The 22,065-nt window shown below is 48.7% G+C and overlaps 1 protein-coding gene across 1 annotated transcript in view; it reads left to right on the plus strand.

The window, feature by feature from the left end:
* The first annotated feature begins 2,297 nt into the window (after positions 1–2,297).
* Positions 2,298–22,065, plus strand: part of GRIK3 (glutamate ionotropic receptor kainate type subunit 3) — a 243,622-nt gene continuing 223,854 nt past the window's right edge. Inside the window, exon 1 of the mRNA XM_066639080.1 lies at positions 2,298–2,358. Coding sequence (XP_066495177.1) covers positions 2,337–2,358 — 22 coding nt within the window. The 5' untranslated portion in view covers positions 2,298–2,336. The remainder of the gene's footprint in view (positions 2,359–22,065) is intronic.

A 22,065-nucleotide genomic window follows, 5' to 3' on the forward strand; every position in this document is an offset into this window, starting at 1 on the left:
CTTGCAGCCAGACATGAACTCTCTGCACAGGGCCAGGACATTTACTCAGTGCCGTGCATGCCAAACAGCCCCTGCTAGCAATGGATCCCTGGTCTCCAAGTCCTCTTTCATGTACCCGATCTTCTTATCACCCACCCCAGCGTTGGCTGTCTGCTTGCTGGTGCTATTAGGGAAATGAGGCTGCAATCCTATCCACGCTTACCTGGGAGTAAGCCCCGTTGACTATAACGGGACCTACTTCTGAGCAGACGTGCATAGGCTGTGTGTCCCTTCCTTTCCACTCAACCCTACTCTGTCCCCAGCTTCCTGTGTGCACTCGCTCTGCCTTAAGAACGTAAGAAGAGCCCGGCTTCATCAGGCCAAAGGCCGATTTAGTCCAGCTTTCTGTATCTCCCAGTGGCCCACCAAACGCCTCAGGGAGCACACAAGACAACAAGAGACCTGCATCCTGGTGCCCTTCCTTCAGTTGTGGTACTTTCCAAAAGTTCTGGGCAACGGGCCCCACATTTTTCCACCTAAGATTTTCTGTGCCACAGGAGATGCCGCTTTGATCCTGACTATTCCAAAGGGAAGGATTCCAAAGAAGGAAAGTTAGGATTCAGTGTTTCTGAACCAGTGGTATGGTTACCACCAGTGGTACTTGGGGTAGTGCCTGGTGGTACTCACGGGACCCCCTGCTGTCGAGCAGCAAGACCAGGAACGCAACACAACATACAGTGGTAGGAGGCTCGGCTGGGCGGGCAGAGCTCCAAGCATGCTTTTCTGCACTTAAGCCCTCCCTCTTACTTGTGTTTGTTGTGTTGCATCTGCCCTCTCAACCCGGAAGTTAGTGGTGATGATGTCATCGTCAGTAACTTCTGGTGGTACTTCAAAACAGAGGACCTTGCGAAGTGGTCTGCTTGAGAAACACTGCAATATTCTATAGATCTATATTCAGTACAGAATATTCCAAGAAGGAAAGGAAAAGAGTTGGGCTGGCTACGTGCTCCTCCTCTAGGCAGGTGTAGTGATCTCTCTGGGTCACTTGGGAGAGTCAGGAGTGGAGAGTCGGGGGTTGATCCTGTGAACTCTGTGCACTCCAGCTCCTTGCCCCTCCTCCTCCTTGTACACCCCCATACCTTATCCCACCTCCCTAACTCCCACCCTGGTAAATGAAGTTAGAGACCAGAAGCCTCCCACCAGCCTCCCTGCTTTCTAGCATCCCCTGCTTTGATGCTCACTGGCCCCATCTCGAATTTATCCCAGTCTTCTCCAGTACCACCCAGCCTGGCCACACCTCTCCGCCTGTCTCCCTGCTTCTCCCCCCACCCCCAGTGGTTCCTCCTTCCTCAGTGGAGAGGTGAGGGGGCTCCTCCCTGCAAACCCTTCAACCCCAAATCTGTAGGGAGTGGCTGCATGGACTCTCAAGAGGAAGAAAAAAGATGGAGGCACTCTGCACATGTTCAGAGGCCAGCAGCTCACTCTTCAGCCTCCTTGTGTGCTGTCTGCTTTTCTCTCCTCTGGAGGCGACAGGGGACTTTGCAGCCGAGTCTTGAGAAGGAGCTGGCCGTTGAAATCACCCAAAAGAGCAACCCTGGCTACTTCTTGAGGCTACACTACTCTGTGCGTAAAAGGGGGCCGCGAGCCTCGAAGGCACCAGCTTTCCACTGTAGGTCTGGGAGAGACAGAAGAGGGGGGAAAAAAGAACAAAGCGAGCACCCCAGAGCATGTGCAGAGTGCTTTTTCCCCCCCACCTGAGCTCTGGCTCGTCTGGGACCAGGGGGCAGGGCTTCCCGTGCAGAGGGCGTGCCTTGCTGGGAGACTTGAGCCCCGGCACCTCTCTGCCGAGAGTCTGCCAGCCTGTCTGCCAGCCAGCCGCCCGCCCACCCACCTGCCGGCTGGCGTGGACAGCTCCAGCCAGGGCTGCGGGCGCCTGGGTGGGAGATCGGCGGGTGCTGGCAGAGGGGCGGTGGTCCTGCTCCCCCGGGGAAGGGGGCTCCGGGAGGGGGTGCCGGGGGGCAGGCGGGCGCCGCCCGATCCGGGCGTGTCGGCTCCGGAGCCTCCCCCGGCCGCCTCCACCGCTTACGATGCTCCCCGCTGCGCCTGGCGCAGGCAGCCCGGAGCGGGACGCGCCTTCCTCCTCCTCCTCCTCCTCGCCGCCGCCCATCCTCGGCGCAGCCTGGCCGGAGCCGTAGCGCCGGGGCGCCGGAGTCGCTCCGGAGCCGGGCCGGGGCTCGCCTCGCCCCAGGATGCTGCTGACCTGCCGCCGCGCCCCGCGCCCGCTCCTCCCGCTGCTGACCGAGTCCGCCGCCGGGGGCTTCCTGGGGCTCGTCTGGCTCCTGCACTCCTGCCACGGGATGCCCCATGTCATCCGCATCGGTGAGTCGGGGGGGCGCCGCTTGCATGCACTTCGCCGGACTTGCTCGCCAGTTGCCTCTGGGGGGGCTTTTGGGGGGGGCTTGGTGGATCCAGTAGCCAAAATCTAGGGGGAGAGAACACACACCCAAGACCCTTATTCCTCCCCCCACCTGCTACTCTCTGCAGTTCTTCCCAGATTGAAGATGGGGGGGTTAAAAAGGGGGTCACTTAGGTGACATACCTGGATCTGACTTTTGTCAGTTGTTGAGCTGCCTTTTGGGGGGGGGGCTTGGTTGATCCAGTAGCCAAAATCTGGGGGGGGGGAGAGAACACACACACACACACACACACACACACACACACACACACAAAAGACCCTTATTACTCCCCCTCCACCTGCGACTCTGTAATTCTTCCCAGAGTGCAGATGGGGGGGTAAAAAGGGGGGGTCATTTAGGTGACATACCTGGTGCAGACTTTTGCAAGTTGTTGAGCTGCCTTTTTTTGGGGGGGGGGACACACTTGGTTGATCCAGTAGCCAAAATCTGGGACACACACATGGACAGGACCCTTATTCTTGCCCCCCACCTGCTACTCTGCAATTCTTCCCAGAGTGAAGATGGGGGGGGGTAAAAAAGGAGGGGTCATTTAGGTGACATTCCTGGTGCACACTTTTGCGAGTTATTGAGCTGCCTTTTGGGGGGGCGGGGTCACTCAGGAAAGGACAAAGGCTGAAATCCTATCCACACTTTCCTGGGAGTAAGCCTCATTGACTAGAATGGGATTTACTTTTGAGTAGAAATGCTCAAAGGGGTCACCGTTGACTTGTTGGCTATGGGGTGACCAAAAAGAGGGGGTAGACAGTATTGAGGGTCTTCTTCACTCTTCCCCCCTCCCAGCCATTTGATGTGGGAATCACTGAGAGCCCAATCCTATGCCTATCTACTCAGAAGTAAGTCCCATTCTAGTCAGTGAGGCTTACTTCCAGGAAAGTGTGGCTAGGATTGCAGCCCCAGGCTACAGTCCTAGGGACACTTACATGAGAGTGAGTTCCATTGACTAGAATGGGGCTTGCTTCTGAGTAGACAGGTATAGGATGGGGCTCAAAGGTCTTAAGCAAGTCTGCTCAGAGGTCAGTCCCATTATGTTCAATGGGCCTTACTCTCAGGAAAGTGTCTATAGGATTGCAGCCTGAAACCTCAATCCTATCCACACTGACCTGGGATTAAGCGTCATTGACTACAATGGGATTTACTTCTGAGTAGACATGCATAGGATTGGGCTCTAAGACCCTTGGGAGGCTGGCCTTTCCCTTTGTCTGTGTGGGTCGAGGAAGGTGAACCTTTTGTTCCTGAGCAAAGTTTGCCCTGGGTTTGTGTGTCTGTGTACTGCAGAAATAGTGTTTTCTAAGCTATAGAGGCTGTGGCTGCTGCTGCTTTTGGAGAGATGCTATTGGAGAGATGCCTCACCTTGGTCCAGCAGGGACTGTGCTAAAGGGATGCTCTGGTCCAGCAAGTTGCAGAGAGAACTGCCAGAGTTCAGCCCTTCGTTTCTTGGTGCAAGACGGATTTAAATGTTTTGGGTTGTTCCCCTGCAAGGAGATCCTGAGGTGTGTTATGTTCTCAAAACTGGATTTTGACACACCTCGTCGATACCCCCTTCTTTATGTCGTGCAAGCTGTTATTGATAATACAACCACCCCCCAAAGCCTGCCTGCCACATTTACTGTTTAGTAATTTAAGTGGAAACTCGCAAATTGCAACTTGGAAGGGCTATTTTATTAAATAACTACTGACTTTGGAAAGGCAGAAAAAAGGAGGAGAGAGAGAGAGAGAGAGAGAGAGAGAGAGAGAGAGAGAGAGGAATGGCTGTAAATTTTTTAATGTGTGACAAAATGAATTATAAAAGTCCAAGCATGCTCCTGTGTCTTAATTAAAGCAAAGTTATATTAGCCTCCCTCCTGTCTTTTCCAGCCTTTCTCAGAATGTTTTAATCTCAGCCTTGGCTTTAAATAGCTACATTTGCTTTGTCTTTGGAAGTTGTCATGGTGCAGCAAACCGGTTCAAATACGGGGCTGCCCTGAGACATTTTTGGGTACCCCTTCCTTCTAATTATTAGGAGGTTGCAAAATCTTCCTTGAGACATTTTCCTGCCTGTTGCCCCCCCCCCCCCAATTTATATTTAAGATACTTGCCACTGTGTAAGAGATTCCCAGGAATAGGAAATTCTCCTCTGGCATTAGGGCGGCTGTGCTGACAACTGCAGAGTTGTCTTGGGGAGGGTGTTCGGCCATGATCACAATTGCAGAGGGGCAAACAGTTGTCGGGGTTGGTGCACACAATCCCCACCTGGTCTTTGCTTGTTGGGTGCGCTCACAGTTCAGTAGGATGGTTTCCAAATGATGAACCAACAGGCCTTTAGTGGTTGATGAGGTTGTTTGTCCAGGTTGTTTTTCCTGGGTCTATACCAAAGTGATGGTGACATCAGCCATGATTTGGAAGTGTTTGTAATTCTAGGAGTCTATGAGATTTTTCACAATGTGAATTCTGGATTCTACACTCTTATCTGTTGACAATTCTGGTTAATGGCCTTTCAGGCCAGCTTTGCCAACAAAGCTCTGTGTTGTGTATATGAAAGGTAGTGTGAACATCTCTGGGTTTGCGCTCAGTTCTCATGATCCTCTGAGGGTCATTGTTTCTCATGTGTTCCAGCTGATTTTCAACCATGCCACCCCAGGCTGAGCTGATCAGTATGCTTGGCTGAATTTTTGTGGATTATTTGGATTTGACACTGTGTCACAACTGCAAAGGTTGTCAAGTTTCTCCTGACGAGCTCAGTTGGTGTGAGCATGGCTGCAAGCCAATTTGGGATTATTTAGTGAAAACCAGGATTGGAATGAATGAATTAAATAAAACTTGCAATGCTGAGAAAAAAAATACACGGCTGCTATAATCTGACGAGCCTTTGGAGCCAGGTTCCTGAGCAGGCCCAGTTGGTGTCTACAAACCTGCATGATTTCAAGATGGCAAGGGGGGGGGTGTGCCTCAAGAAGAGGCCAACACAGCTTGGCCTTGGGAAGCCTTTTTGCTGAAGACGGAGTCCATCGTCTTCTGGAACCTTCTGTCGAATGGATTCCACTGGATTTAAGAATGCCCACTGCAAAAATCGATGCATGCTGAATGGGGAGGGGAGATGGTTCATCTGAGTTTGCGCCAAGTCTATGCCCAGAGCAGCCATGTTGCCATTGTTGATATTTGGATAGTCTGTGGATGTAACCATGGTTGTAAACGTGATTCTGACATAACACAGGGGGATTGTCAACTCTTGTTGCTTGGCTAGGGTTGTGCTCTTTTTACCTGAGAATCAGCATGCTTTTCTGATCCTTGAAATAACTGTTTAGGAGGTATAACTGACCTTCACCTCCTAAGGAGTGGAATTTGGAGGGGAGCAGTGAAAAGACATCAGTAGTGTTGTGGAGAGAACTTGTAGTTTGAACCATTCTGGTTGGAATGGATTATTTCTAGAAGACTCCTTCAGTGTGCCTGTGCCGTGGCAGATTCATCTGTGCACACAAGTTAACCACAATAAGGCCAATATTAGTATTAGTATAATAAAGTATATTATATATACTTAAACTGTTTTACAAATCTGACTTATTAGGGCTTCTCTTGGAACTGGGTGCAAGAATCCTACCTGTGATGAGTCAGTGCTTAAGAAATGTAAAGGTCTCCTAATATAGCTCTTAATAAATGCCGTATGAGAGCAGAAAGTTGAAAAGGCAGAGCAAGGAGAAAATTTGTAGCAACTGCAGCATTTTAAAGATTAAATTTAAAATTTAATGTTTAAGGTAAAGTTGACGCAGAATTTGAATGTGATCACTGTTCCTTTTTAGGAATGCAAAGGTTCCCTCCTTCCCTGCTTTCTTAATTTAATTTTTTGGGTTGGTTCATGTTGACATAAGATCCAATGCAATAAACCGAGAAGAAGTAGGAAAGAGTTCTGTAAAAAATGAAGAAGCTCTTTTTGATTTTTTTTGCCTGTAACTACCTAGTAAATGATGGCAAAACTTGATGCTGATTTTAAAAAAATATAATAAAAGATTGCACATGTGAAAAGCACAGGGAGGGGAATGTATGATTTTGTGCAGTAGAATTTTTTCCCCTTGAAATTTGTCTAAATATCTCAGTATTTTCCTGTATCTTTCTGACTTTGCCAAAATCAGATTTATCAATCTATGTTAGATGTCAGATGAATATAGTGCTTTTTTCCATGGAATGTATTTAGGTTTTTCAGGGCAACTGAATTTAGGTAGTTTTTTTTTTTTTGGGGGGGGGGGGGTATTGCATTATCCTGGGGGGACATGTATTACAGTATTAGTCCTAGGAATGAGTATTGCGGAACAATGTGGTGCAACTCTAGGTACATCCTAAATGGCTTTCCATGCATCTGAATGGTATAATTGAGGTGGTTTCCAGTAGCCGGCAAATGCCATTGTTCTTGGAAGTAAATGTCTCTTGATTCTCTCCAGGAAGCAAACTCATTCAGCATTTATCTCTTTAGCACATTTCTTGGCTGCCGTTTTATTCCCGCCAACCTCTAGCCGCCTTGCCGAAGGATGCGGGAAGGCTCTGGTATCCTCCTACGGGTGCTGTGACATCACAAACAGTAAGGATCAAAGGGGGGGGAGAAAGCCTTGTTAGAGAAGATGGCAAATTCTTTGGTGATTGTGTTTTAAGCCTTGCAGATGGCATACCTGATATTTTGATGGCTGTGGCCAATAATTCCTGGGATAGAAGCATCAGTTCCGAGACTCCTTTGTTGGAGCAAGGCAAATATTTGCAGAAGTGGAACAGGTTAGGAGGGGAAAAAATAGAATCCTTGCAAACTCTGAATTTGGGTACAGTCATAGACATGCATTCTTGTGGATCTTTTTCATGCCTGCTATCAGCCTATGCCTGACGAGGGCACGCTGATTTTTCTAGCTGGATCTTCCAACATCTTGCTGCCTTGTTCTTCACACATATATGACTGCGGGTGGTGGCTTAGATTTGAATGGGAAAAACTGGGTTGGACCCAAAGAACAGGACCCGTTCCAGCACTGCACCCCAATGTAGTCGCTTGTTGCCCCCAAGAGTTCGCAGAGACAGCCACCTTCTGTCTCCTCTGCCTACAAACACTGTGGCACCGGCTTGTAGTTATATTGTTGGATTGCAGATTGACTGTTGGAAGGGACGCCTCTTCTGTTTGTGTCTACTTCTTGTTGCATCCCCAGCAAGGAAGGGGGTGTGTGGATTTTGCTGTTGGCATCTCAGGGAGCTGGGACGAGGGCCACCGGGTTTTTCAATAAACAGGCTGGGAGAAGAGACGAGCAATGCTAATTTGTGAACGGGAAGAGTTGTGCCATCAATTGTTTTGGATAATTTACAAGCGACGCAGAAGGGAGGCGTGTGGGTGGTTGTCGTCTGCCGAAGTAAAATAGTTCATTGATTATTTTGCAGAAATGGCATTGTGTTCAAATTCAATTCAGAATTGTCTTTCCTTGAGAGGTTGATTTATTATTTGCGGGGCTTTTGTTTCTGCTTGTCCTTTCTGTTTGAGAAGCATTTCAGTTTCTCCCATCACAAAGGGACTTGAATAGTCTCTTTCCTTTATCCCTACTCCCCCCAAAAAACTATAATTTCACAGTGTTCACAGTGAAGAATACAGTGTAATTGAATACAGTGTTTATTTTTTGTGGTTTTGGGGATCCAACCTGGAGAAACAGACTTAAAAGTCTCTATATATTTTTACTTGGATGTGATTAATAGCTTGGAGAGACAGTTCTCTCCAAGTTGGTGCTAAATTGCTGGAGTGATTAAGTAGGTTGATGGCCTCCAAGGAGCTGGAGTTCAACAAGACCCTGTGTAGGTATGTGTAGGAGAGTGTTCTGTGTTGCCTGCAGATGAGCAGTCTCCAACAGCAAGCATTCACACCTCTACATGTGGGTGACTTGCTTCCCAGGTGTTCTGAGACCTGTTTGGCTTCCATATGCAGCTATAGCTCCTCCAAAGACTCACCTGATTGCTCAGCCTTCCTCGCAATGCTTATTTTGCTAGCTGGAGAAATAATGTCAGATTTGTCCCAGGTATATACAGTATCAACTTGGAGCAATGCCTCGAAAAGACAGTGACTCGGCTCCCCGTTTGCAGAAGCATAATTGAAAATCAGTGCTATCAAAGCGAAGCCAGGACGGGAACATTTGCAAGATCAGGGGTGATTTTGTCAGGATCATTCTGCCGGATTAGGGTTCCGCTTTAGGACAGCGCAATGATTTTACATCTGTGCGCGCAAGATGGGAATTGGTGCAAGGCACTTGCTGTTTGAAAGTTCTGATTCGATGTGTCACCCCCTGTCAAGTGGGCCATGATGCCTGTCTCCAGGTTTTGCAAGTATAAAACAACGAGAGAAGGCCTTTGGGCAGCAGTAGCTCTAGATGCGATAAGGTGTTGCTATACAGGAGGAGAAGCAAACTGAATGAAGATCAATATGTCTCTTCTTCTCCCTCCCTTGCCCTCCCTGTGCAAAGTAAATAGCTTCAGACAAGTGGCTTATCGCCACCTGGGAATGGAACAACGAAGTTAGAAAACATTAACTTGAGGAACTGGCCTTGCCGGCTCAGGAGCAAAAAAACAAACCAAAAAAGTCTTTTAATCAGAGATGGAACCAAGCGGAATGAAACCTTACGTCTGTTCGTATTCAGGCCAATTTACAATGGAATGTTCAGTACCAGGCTGGGTTTGAAAGTATCCTAATGCAACTTGGAGATGGGGGGACAAGGAGAGAATACCTTCTGCTTGGGGATACGACCCACTGATTTAAAAAATGCTGGATAGGAAGCCTTTCCTGTCTCACAGAGTTCTTCTTGCAACCAAACAACTAGGAAATAAAATTTGCTGCATTGCTAAGGTTTGCCGTGCCTCCTTCCAAAACAAAAGATGGCTCTGCAAAGGTGCATATATTTCCATGCAAATGCTGTACTTATATTTAGGCCTTGCTGATTGGGAAGTGGATTACAAAGAGCCCTGCCAAAGGCCACGCACAGCAGTAAATGAAAAACTGTATGTTGCCTTTGTGAATAGAACAGCCACGTTAAAGGCACATCAATAAATGTTTCAATGTATAACACTGGATGGAAAATGTATCTTTGTGTGAGCCCGTGCACATGTGCATGGATTTGTTTCCCAGATTTGTAATGTGGATGCAACCCATTGGCTCTCTTCCGTGCTCTACCTGGCATGAACCCTGTTTGCGCCTGTGCACAGGAAGAGGGTTGAAGAGGCACAAATGCTCATTAGTGGCATAGCTGGAAGGGGTGCAAAGCGCTAAGTTTTGCAGGGAGTCTTGCTGCGGTGTGCAAGCGGCCCCTCCCCCTCCCTTTCAGAACTATTCCGGGCTGGGGGAGCAAAACCGGTGCTAAAAAGTTTGAGAACCACTGGTGTATAGGATTACAGCCCTAGTTGATGGCCTCATCGACAGCAGCAAGGCAGCATATCAAAATGGCCTTCTTTAAGTTTTCATTTTATGGAATTGCTGGCTGATTGCGATTCCTCCACGTTTCTTTGGTTTGATGGCTGCTGTTTGATTTTTTTAAAAAATGATTTTATCATTAGATGCTATGCTGGTTGGTTAGCCTTCCTGTGGACCCTGTGGCATGGAATCTGTGAGATATATGAATGCTTTTAGAAATACATACAATGAAATAACAGAATTATCTTGGTCAGTGTGAAGTGATGAACCAAAGCACTCCCCCCCCCCCCGCAATAACCAGAGCCCACCTTAATGGTTTTTCTTTCAGATGTATATTGTTTTGGAGTTTTGAAAGTTTGCATTCTTATATAATAACACAGAGCTGTGAAACTGAGGGTCAGAAAAACTTTTTTTTTTTTTCAAAATTTATGGTGGCTCTATATGAATCTGGGCAAAAATGGCATCAGTTTTGCCCTATCATGTCTAGTTTCGGAGAGATGGCATAATGAATGGGTCAAGCAACTTCCTCGTGAGGAAGCCATGGCATAGGCTTCCTCATGAAGAAGCTGCTTAAATTATTCACTAACAAGGCTATGCCATCTCTTTGAAACTAGATGTGATAGGCAAAACTGATGCCATTTTTGGAATCAACACCCCAAATATACCCAGGAATAGGTCTGACATTTAAGATAGCAGAATGTGTGTTGGCCTATGTAATAAAAAGAATGGCTGTTTCAGTGTGTCTTCTGGCCACTGATGTTTCTGAAATCCTCCTGCATTTACTCTAGTTTAAACCTGATCATGGTTTGTATTGTTAATTTCGTGTCACGCAGTCTCTGATGATTTGTGTGGGGTGGGGAAGGGGGACTGTGTAAACTGCACAGCAGCAAGATGGATTTCAAGCTAGAGTGTCTGTGTTACCCTTTTGTGGCAGGCAAATCTAATTACTTAATTCCTGCTCTCTGGAGAGCCATGCACACCATATTACGGTCTGGCAGCAGGACAGGAAACCCACATGGCCGGCATGGCATGTGGAAAGCAGAGTGGGAGAGTCAGGTCATTTTTTTTTTAATACTCGGTTGGTCCTAAATGGGAATGAATGCATTCATGAATGGGAGGTGTGCATTGTGTCGGGGGGGGGGGCACTGTTTTGTGAAACGCATTAGACTGGATGTGTTGAGTTCTGGAGGAAAGAGAGGGCCAGGGATCGGTCCTCTTTGCAAAAGGTACAGATCATATTTGTGATCTTCCGGGCAACTAGTCTAGAGGGCTGTGTCACAATTCTCCCGATTGCACGTGAAGATGAATGTCGCTGATGCATCTTTTGTCTGTCCTCATGTCACTTTAAACCTGACTTTTCTATGATTTGTCTCTTATGTGTGGTGCTTAATGCAGGGTGATCCGGGGATGGGGAGGTCTGGGAATGCTTCATAATAACTCTTCTTGAGTCGATACTGCATTTGTCGTCCTCCTGGCCAGGTAACTTGCTTTGTCCTGCCCTGTTTAACAGGGCAGTTGTGTTGATGTCCATGATACCCAGTAAGAGGGGATAGAAGCAGGTGCTCGGTGTGGCAGGTGCACCAATTGTCAGCAGAGGGCAGTGTGTTTCGATGACACTTCACATGCATCTTATCTCCGCCCTTCCCTCACCCTCCAACTATCCAAGTGTTATCTTGTTGTCTCTCTGTGCAGTTGTGGAATGAGGCTTCCCTTGCCACTTAATAATTGTGCTGATTTCATTGCCTTTCATGGTGTGGGGCTGCTGAATCAAAGCATGGGCTAGCACAGCGTTGTGGAGATATGATGTTGCAGAAACACCCCTTCCCACCCCCCACTCCCATGCCATGTGCAGCAGGTGCTTGAAGCCCCATAATTGCCTGCTTTGCTATTCTTTTCCATACTGCAGTGCAATCCCCCCCTTTGGTACTCTTGTTGGCCAAATATTTTAATGGGCTGCAAAGTAGGGGAACAACTGTGTTTGGTCTATTTCCCCCCCCCTTTGTATCTCTACCCTGAAACAAAAATATAAGTTCTCTGCCTCCCCCTTTTAAAATGGATTGGAATCCTGGGAAATCAATATCCTAGAACATTCCTAGTGAGAGGAAAACAAGGTGTAATTTGGAGACTGAAAAAAAGAGGTGCTGTTTAGTGCTGAAATTATTGCTAAGGGCCTAGCTCTGGCTGACTTTGGAAGGCACTGGAACCCTGCACCTCTTTTTTGATACCATTATATGAATGTTTACCTGGAAATAAGTCTGCTAAGACTGCAACTTCAGTTCTTGACCTCACAAGGAGAAGCAGGACTGGCTTGTCCATGAGACAAACTGACACTATTGACTCGGGCATCGGATGACTGGGAGGGGCTGCCCACCTTGAAGAAGGAAGAGGGGAATAGAGTGGAAGATGGGCTAGATGGGATAGAAAGTGATAGGATAGGGCAGAAGTCCCTAATCTGTAAGGCATGGCTTCCTGGGTGGCATGGGGAATGCACAGGGACGTCATGGGACACCCACTGACTGGCAGCAAGACCATAATTCTACAAACAGTTGTAGGGGGCTGAGCACCAGCACACTGTTTTCACACACTTGAAAAAGTCAACCCACCTGCCCTGCGCCTCTTACTGCTGGTTGTAGCATTGCAGACTCCAAACCAATCACTGGTGATGATGTCATTGCCAGTAGCTTCCTGGAGCAGTACACTGTGTTTGCAGTGGAGGCAGGGTGGGCGTCATGAACCTGGGAACTTCATAAAGCACTGGGATAGAGCATCAAAGAATCTCTCCACTTCCTTTTCTGCTCTATTCCCCTTTTTCTTTTCAAAGCCAAGGAGCAGAAGGAAGAGGAAGGATGCACTGGCTGGCATGCCATTAGGTAAGGAGGACAGTAAGGAGGCCACTTCAGGTGCTGGGAGATTGAGAGCTGACCTTGGAGAAGCTAGTTTCTCAAGAGGTTGTGGTACCTGAAGATAAGTTCTTGTCATTTGGGGGCTTGTAACCTGATAGAGGCATCTTCCAAAGAACAAAAGCACATGATAGAAATGGTAAAGTGGTGTAAGAATAATGAGGAACAAGAACTGGTTGAATTCAGATTTGCTCCTCGTTCAACCATGTCTTGAAGAGCTCTATAGGTTTAACCTTGGTATCTCCAGGGGATCTGTTCACAGATCCCCATGGATATTGAGATCCATGGGAAAGCCCTCAGAGGACTTATGGATATGACCGGGAGTGTCTACTGCTTGCATCGGGAGGTGTTCTGAGGATTAGTGGGAAGCACATATAGTGGGCCCTTCTTAGCCATGGATTTCAGTATTTGCGGATGCCAAGCCTGGAGCTGGAGGGCCTCAGATGATCTCCCAAATGGGTCTCCCCAAGACTCAGAAGGCCTCCCAGCTACAACTGGAAGTTGCTTCCGGTTACTGCCTGCAACTTTCGGGGTGTGTGTGTGTGTGTGTGTGTGTGTGTGTGTGTGTGTGTGTCCTGGAACTGTGTATGTGTCCTGTAGATACCGAGGGCTTAATGTAGTTGCGGCAGAGTGGAGGGAGGTGGTGGTAGCAGTCACTGGGCAAAAGGCATCCCAAATTCATTGTCCTCTTGGACCCCTTTCAATCTGCTGCTGATGCAACCTGAATCAGGTAACTGCATGGACTTTTGGGGTTTATCAGCCATCTGGGGGTGGGGTGGGGGGAATCCAGGCTGTCATTCTTGGGAGCCTGTTCTCTAATTCTTTCAAAGCTCCCTGTAGAAACCTGAGAGCGGAGCAGACTGTCAGTTTATTCCTTCCCAAATCCTGCCATCCTTAACAAAACTCAAGTCCTCTTGATGTGAACATCCCTTCCAGGGAGAGGTTGGTGCTCTCCCCTGGGAATAGCAGTGCATGGTCTGTTGCTGCTTTTTGCCATTTGTGTTTGCTGGTCACCTGCTTGGAGATGAAAGCCTCTGCCTTCCTCCCCGGCCCACGCCGGGATGGGCAAAAGAGATAAATAATTCCGCAGTGACAAGCTGAGCGAGGGCAAAATCAGGCTGTTTCTAAAGGCACGAAAGTGGATCATGATGAGAACAGAAATGCCTGATGTAGGCTGTGTGTTTTCCAGTTTAATAAATAGATGGCTGTCATCTTTTGTCTCTTGCAATAAAGCAGTAAATAAAATATGGAATAAGCCACAAGCTGTGCTGAGCGAGGGAGATCTTCTGGGACCCGGCGTTGGACTTGTGTGTTACTGTTCTGTCATGAATTTAGAGCCCTTGGTGAGCTAGGTGTGGGAGTTAATTTTTAATTTTGCCTTCTGCTCCTACAGGTGGAGCACCTTTGCACCCCAGTAGCCACCACCAACATGGCCTGTTAGCAATTGGGTGGAAGCGAATCTTTTACTGTCTGTGTATAAGGTGGATGTTCAGGGTGCCAGCATGCATCATGTCAGACTGGCACCTGAACCTGCCAAATCTCTTAAGGTGTTGAAAGAATTGCATTTCAGTCTAGGCACCTGGCTGCAAGGTTGGCACTTGGTCTGTGGCATGTGAAGAGGGTGACCTGTTTTCAGATGGGGGGGGGGTAATCTACACCCAGGAAAAGCAAATTCTGTTGCTTGATGTTATTATGCAGTTATGCAAATCAATCAGCTTGGCATCTCTGAATTCCTTTTCATGCTCCTGCTAGTGGAGAGAGCTGCATGAAGACTGAAGCAGCACAGCCCAAGGGAACCCCCAGGGGGCTGTCCTCGGGGGGGGGGCAACAAGCCACTCAGAGAGGGGAAGGCTCCAGGGCTGCAGCCACAATCTACTCCCCCATTGGGCAGGGCCCAAGTGGCTTGGCATCCCAGCTGCAGCCCTTTTCGACAGGGAGGGTGGGGCATGCAAGAGGAAGGCCTGAGATCCTACGGGCTCTCAGGCCCAGGTGGGACCAGGAAGAGGCAGGGTTTGAAGGGCTAGCCAGGAGGAGAAGAAGGAGCCAGACAGCCACAGGGGGAGGAAGCACCTTCCTGAGTTCTGTCTGGGAGGAGAGAGGAAAGGCCTGGACTCTTGAGGAGGGAGAGGCTGCAACCTGGGGGCAGCCACAGCCTGGAGGCAGCCACACGCAGGCAGAGGCCCGAGACTGCGGCCCAAGGAGGGAGCAGGAGGAACCTGCCCAGGGGACAGCCTGGTTTACAAAAGCTGGAGACGGTGGTGTAGCTGGAGGGGGGCGGAGCACTCAGCCTAGCAGGGAGGTGGGTGAGCGGCCCCTCCCTTCGGAGCCATTCCCGGTGGGGGGGGCAGGATGGAGCCGTATGACTCCCTTTTCCCCCCGCCCCGCCAGGAACGGCTCTGAAGGCAGGGGCCACTCGCCCACCCCCCTGCCAGGCTGAGTGCTCCACCCCCCTCCAGCTACGCCACCGGCTGGAGACCCTTCCCAGGGCTATTGGAGAGCCCTGGCTGGAGGGCACCCCAGGAGCACATGCAGTCTGACCCCACTTACCTGGGGGGAGAACAACTTCCCATCAGTCTGGATGAGGAACCCTGTGATATCTAGGCCGGAGACAACCTATGGGAGTGAGAAGGGGGCGAGAACGCAACCCCAAACCATCCAGAGGGGAACACAACATCCTTGACTCAACTCACGGTGAGAAATAAACGAGGGGGGGACCCTTGATGTAACTGGCCCCCTTTTGTGGACATTGTTGTGGACTTTATTTAAACACCGTAAACGGGGTGTGCCCATGGGTTCCTGTGACGGAACAAGGCCCTAGATGAATGTAAAGTCTTATACTAAAGTGAAAAAGGTCAGCAAACCTATTTTTGCAGCTCCCCTTTCTTCTTGCCAACAAGGGAGGAAATGGCTGGGTTTGAACCGCACAGTAGACGCTGCACTCCTTAACGCCACCCCCAAGATGAACTTCACACAGGCCCACCTGACTTTTGAGTTGTTACTAGACATCCCACCCCCACATCAAGCATACATGGGATATGCTATGTTTTCTTTCACTGATCTTTTCCTCCTTTTTTCAGACAATAAAGCAGTATTTTTCAAACCATGGGTCAGGACCCACTGATGGGTCACGACCTGATCGTTGGTGGGTCATGAAACTGACAAGCTTATTAGCTGACACCAGGAATATGTATTGAGCCTTATGGAAAGTGAAACTGAGCTGCGCCTGTACATTTACTCATGAGTAGGGGTTGTTCCTCAGTCCGCTTTCACAATGTCCTGGGAAGTGGGCATGGTGAAGCACCATTGCTTTACCTCTGCTGGTTTTATTGCTATAACCTTTGATAGAATAGAGATATTTAAATATTGTTCGTTTCATTGCATTCTGCATGAAATTATGCATTGAATGATATATAACATGATGGCATTATTCAAAAATACAAAGATTTTAAAAATTTTGGCCAATAGTGATGTCACCCCTCCCACCGTGCACATCACCCAGTGTGGCCCACACCCCCCGCAGCCCCATAGCAATGCTACTGGTCCCCTGCACCTTCTGCTGTTTCATACTACCTTGGGGGGAAGGAACCTGCCAGCTGGTATTGGAGTCCCCACTTGTGTAGGATGAGAGATTGCAAAGTATTGGATCTGGGAGACACTTCAGTTGGCTGCATGATTCTGACTGTTTGCCTGGTGCTTCTGTGATTTTTCTTTCCCCCCTCCAATTGTGACTTGAATCCTGCAAGCTGTGAAGGCTGCCTCCAGGTACTGGCTGGCACTGCAGGGGAAGAGGGTGCATGTCCAAATGAAGTATGTCATGCTTGTTTCTGCTACTCGGTAGTCTCTGTTTGGTGTTGAGATACAAAAGGGCAGCAGAGACTCCAGAAGGGGCACACCTTCCTTGCATTAAAAGTTTCCCAATTAAAGCAAGCAGAGCAGAGGTGAAGGGAGGAAGCTAAGAAAACAGGGGAGCGTTAAGCAGTAGGGAGCAGAGAGGGTTGCAAGAGGGCAAACCAGGCAAACCTTTGCTGCGGAAGTTGTTGGTTTGGGGAAGGGGGAGGCAAGCCAGAGGGTATGGCTCCTCTATTTATTCAGCATAGCATGAAAGCAGTGGCGTAGCTAAAGCATAGAACACCTGGGGGCACAATCATTAATACCCCCCCCCCAATACAACAACATTGTGCTCCGTTGGGCCTCAGAAGACCTCTTAGAGGCATCTAACAGATACTTTTGTTAGAAGCAGCAGCATCCATTTAGGCTTCAAACCTAAGCCACAATCAAAGGTTCCATTACACAGTGCGCTTGTACTATTATTTTGCATAGCTTGGAATTCAAATGTTCCAATTTGGAAGTCAAAGCAGAATGGATCCTTCTCCAACCAAACAGACCTCCCACTTCTCCAGTGTCCCATCTTCCCACCTATTCGGGGCAAAGCACCAGGCCTCTCTCTCACCGGGAGCCCACCCTGCCCGGCAGCTCTGTACCCTGCATTTTCAACATTGCCTGAGCTAGGTGCTATGCAAACCCACCTGAAATTGCCTCGCAACCCCCCCTAGTGGTTCCCATCCCGCAGTTTGAGAAAAGCTGAAGTAAGCGGCTCAAACACAAATTTGGGAGAAGGAAATGGGGGCAGAGGGGGGGGGGAGAGAGAGAGAGAGAGAGAGAGATGCAGTGTGATGGGGGATGCTTGCAGTTGCCTGAAGACTATTTCAAATCCCTTGCATAGCAGTTCAGCCATTTAAAAAAAAAGAAAGAAAAGTCCTTTTTCCTCCTTTTTCCTTTTTCCTTTAAAGTTCTTTTTCCACCTTTTTCCTTTTTCCTTTTTCCTTTAAAAAAAAAGAAAGAAAAGCCTTTTTCCACCTCCCTGGTTGATGCAAACATAGCTGAGTGTTCTAAATATAGTGGGTGTCCCTTTGTGGATGCTGACAGTTCCTGAGCCTTTTAGTTGAAAGCTAGGAATATCCAGATTTTTTTTGTGTGTGCTGCAAATAAATAAATAAAACAGTTGGTGAATTAGGCTTGGATTACTTCATCCCCGGGGATTTTCCAGTTCCGCTTTCCTAGGCTTCCCCGGGGAAGCGGAGAAGTTCTTGTTTCTTAGGAGCAGCGCAGAAACCGCCGCTCAGATTGAGAAAGCTCACGGTTAACATCGGAAGCCTGTGGCTGAAGCTTGAGCCCGGGGCACTGAGCCCCAGGACTGAGCCATGGACTCCCCTGACACTGCCAAGGGTGGCTCCTTCTTGGAGCTTCTTGTCTGGGTCAGCATGTTCCCCAACCAAGGTTAGAAAATGCAAGGGTCTGCAGCTGCTTGGTGTCGTCCAAATTGCTCTTCCCAGCTCAGGAGTCGAAGCTGTTGCTAACTGCAATCAAAGCCAGTCCCCCAGGAAGGTGCATCCCTTTGTGTGAGATTCCCTCCCTCTCTCAGATGTTCCTGCTAACGTTGGCTGCCCCATCATTTATTCATTCTGTTTTCTAGCACTTGCATTTCTTGAGTGCTTCCTTCGTCGCAAGCAGTACTTGGACTCGGATTTGTGACAAGCCCTTTCCTCTGCCGCTTGATTTCATCCTGGTGAGGAGGCAGCCTAGGCAACACAAATCTGCTACCGGGGTAAAATATGATGTGGTGGATGCCTTCAGAAGGTGTCATCCTGCAATCAAAGGCAAGGGAGGAACCTGGTCACCAGGCTGTGACCCAGGTCATTTGCTTTCACAACTGCCAACCAAGCCTGGGGGTTGTAAGCCAGGTTGCAAATATTATGCAGTCATGCAATTCTCACTGAGAATTTCTGACATTCTTGCCACGTTACCCTGGGCTAAAGGCACTATGCTCCCCTAACCAGTTCTATGAAAGCAGCGCTGACGGATTAAAGCACTGCCACACATGTGGTTCAGAGCTTTCCTAGAACAAAGGGAGAACTGCAGCCATCGCTACACATGGGGGCAAGCAACAAAGCAGGAAATGAAGCCAAGCAAGAGGCCTGCTATTCATCGCGGGGGGAGGGGCGAGAGAGAGAGAGCAATTCACAAACCTTTAAACTAAGCCCTTAGTTCTCACTCCTCGAGGTGTAAGTGTGTGCCAACGCAAGCTAAAGGCAGCAGCATGATCCCCAGGATCATGCCACTGCTGGGGCTGATCAGGAGTGATGTCCACTTCCCTGAGCCAACTCCTGCCCCCTGGGGCTGTGGGGAGCCTTGCAGAGGCTTCTGCAGGGCTCCTGAAGCCTCTAAAAAAGTTAAAACCCACTTCTGTTTTGGATCTGATAAAAGGAAGTGGGTTCCATTTTTTAAAAACTTTTTTAGAGGCTTGGGGGAGAGGTCCTGCAGAGGCTTATGCAGGGCTCCCCACATCCTCTGGAGGCAGAAGCTGGTTTAGGTAAGTGACAGTCACTTCCGATCAGTCCTGGCAGAGGCAAAATCCTGGGGTTGTGCTGCTGCCTTTTCCTTCCCCTGCCCCTTAAGGGACAAGGGCATAACTTCTCAGGCTGGGGTGTTTCGATGCCCCAGTTTGAGAACCTCTGAACAAAGCAAAGCATCCCCCTACTGGTGGGGCCAAGATTTCCACACTTGCTAAATATAGGCAGGTTGGTCCTCATCATCCACGAATTTGCTGTCTGTGGATTTGACTCAATAAGGATCGCAAGCCCACGTTGGGAGGCCTCAGAGGACCTCCCAGACATAACCGGAGGTTGCGACCAGGAGGTCTTCTGAGGCACAGGGAGGCTGTGTGTGGCCTACCTGCAACTCAGAAGGCCTGCTGGAGCCTTCTGAAAGGCACTTCTGGTTTAGCGGAAAACTGGAGGTGCCTTTTAAAATCCTCCAGCAGGCCTTCTGAGGTGTGGGGAGGCCATGCACAGCCTCCCTGTGTCTCAGAACACCTCCAGACAACACCGGAAAGCACTTCTGGTCGCGTCCAGAGGTCCTGTGAGGCCCGACTGTGGATTTCATTATCAATGGATTTCTGTATTCATGGGGGTTCTGGAAATGGAATCCCTGTGGATACCAAGGATCAACGGTATAGTGGATGGCTCAGCAGATATGGTGCAGCTCTTCCAACACCCTATGTGAGGACATTGGAGGTGCTCCCTGATTGTGTAGCTGTTGTGAGCACATGCATAGACCTTTTGTTGGCTCTTCTGTATAGTATAGTATTTCAACATTTTGTAACATCACCGTCTCCAGAGTAAGTTCGTAACCTGCGCATGTTGCTGCCCCATAATGACACATTCCTGAAAACTTTTTTGACTCTCCTCCTTTGCAAACAGTGTGAGATAATTATGCAAACCTAACTTTTTGTGGTAGTTGCAAGGATGACTGAGAGTCTGCCGTGCATTTTGGAGATACACAATCGCTAATTATTTTTTGTTGGGAACTGTGTCGTTTGTCTTTCTGCATGATGTTCTCTTACTGGATTTAAGTATAAGAAGAATGGGGGAGCATCAATCATGAAGAAAAATGTGATACCTAAATGTAATACGAGAAAGGAGCCTTGATTTATTGTTTCCTGGAAAGCATACGTGGCTCAAACTAGCACGCGTTGTGTTTGTAAAAAGCAAATTGTTGGTTTTGTTTTGAAGTGACACATTTACAAACTTGAGCTTCAGCCAGATGCAGGTGATTTTTTTTCTTTTTTGAAAACTTAAATGACCCTGAATGTTGGAAACTTACAGCCCAATCCTGAGCTGCCTGGCACATGGTACTGAAGCAGCTCTGAAAATGGTTGCTGCTGCATCCTGAGCACTACCCGGGCAGCGCTTTCACCCCCTTCTGCTGGGTAAGCCAAGTAGCCCTGCAACAGAGCTACTTGATTCTAAGGCGATTCAAGGGTCAGCATAGATTCAAGAGCCTCCGTGTTGGGCCAGCAACCTGACACGAAGGCTCAGGATCCGGTGCAGCAAAGCTCCACCGGTCCCGCCTCCATTCCCTCCCCCTAGCACGCCTCCTCCCTGCCCTCTCTCCACCCTCCCTCCCCCTCCCCCAGAACGTCTCCTCCCCACCTTTCCCCATGCCCCCACCTACCTCTCCACGACCCAGCGTTTGAGCGACCATGGAGTGGCAGAGCAGTGACGGTCCACCAGCACTAGCCTGGTGCCAGCTGGCACTGAGCTAGCACTGGTGCTGGACCTGCACTGAGGGTTTGCGACAGTGCGCACCAGCAGAAAGCCGGCACATACTGTTTAGGATTAGGCCCTTGGCAAGCTCTCAGTTTTACACGACACATTGCATTAATCTCCAGTGCAGTCCAAATGTCTCCTGTGTCCTTTCCAAGGAGCCCTTATAGATCAGTCCATAATCTGTTATGGGGCATGACTATGGGGGTAGGGCGAGATTTCTCATATTTTCATGAAATTGGGTTTTGTGGGCGGGCAGGAAGGAAGCGTGATTTTCTTGGTTCACTTCTTGCAAAAATGGACACCTTTCATTTGGGCTGGCTTGTAGTGACTGTCTTTAGGTTGGCATGGAAGTAGTTTTGTTCAGGAGTTGTGAGTATTATGTGTTACATTGGACCCTCCTAATCCTCAGGCTCGGCATCCGTGAATTTGAGTATATGCGGATGCCAAGCCAGCAGCCTCAGAGGACCTCCTGGACCTGACCAGATGCAGTTTCTGGTTGCATCTGGGAAGTGTTTTGAAGCACGGGAATGCTTCTTGGCTGCAACTGGAAGTAACTTCCTGGTCACATCCTGGAACGGATCCCCCAAGGATACTGAGGGCCCACTAACATAGGCATATATGTGTGACATGTGCTTCAATCAAAGATCCCACTTAACATTCCCATTTGTCCATAAATTTCACTCTCTCTATCCCCATCCCACACATCGGGTAGCAGGGGATCATGGATTCCATTTGAGGGGCTCTGCACTGAAGTGAATGCACAGCGCAGTTCTCTCTCTCTCTCTCTCTCTCTCTCTCTCTCTCTCTCTCTCTCTCTCTCTCTCTCTCCTTTATAGGTACCTTTAATGGATGGAGTAGTATTACACCATCTTTGAGTTCGTTCCTTAAGAGCTCCCAAAGGGTGCGTCACCTTTGCACATGGAGTAAATGATAGGCAACTGTTCCCCTTGTTCTTTTGAGAGTTTCATCTGCTCACAACAGACTTTTCTTTCTCTTTCTCTCCTCCTCACTATTTTTTTTTTATAACTGCCTTCTTAGGGCACTTGGTGATTTATTGGATAATCAATTCCTTTATCTACCTAATGCGTTCAAGTAATCCATCAGTGCCAGAGCAATAAATTCAGCTTGTGGTGTTTTTTTTTTTAGCTCTCTGTTACGTGTTCCGAGGGCATTTTGGGGGAAGACAAGCTCGGAGTATTCTGTTTCCACCTGGC

The sequence above is a fragment of the Tiliqua scincoides genome, chromosome 10 (assembly GCF_035046505.1).
Source record: "Tiliqua scincoides isolate rTilSci1 chromosome 10, rTilSci1.hap2, whole genome shotgun sequence".
NCBI lineage: Eukaryota > Metazoa > Chordata > Lepidosauria > Squamata > Scincidae > Tiliqua > Tiliqua scincoides.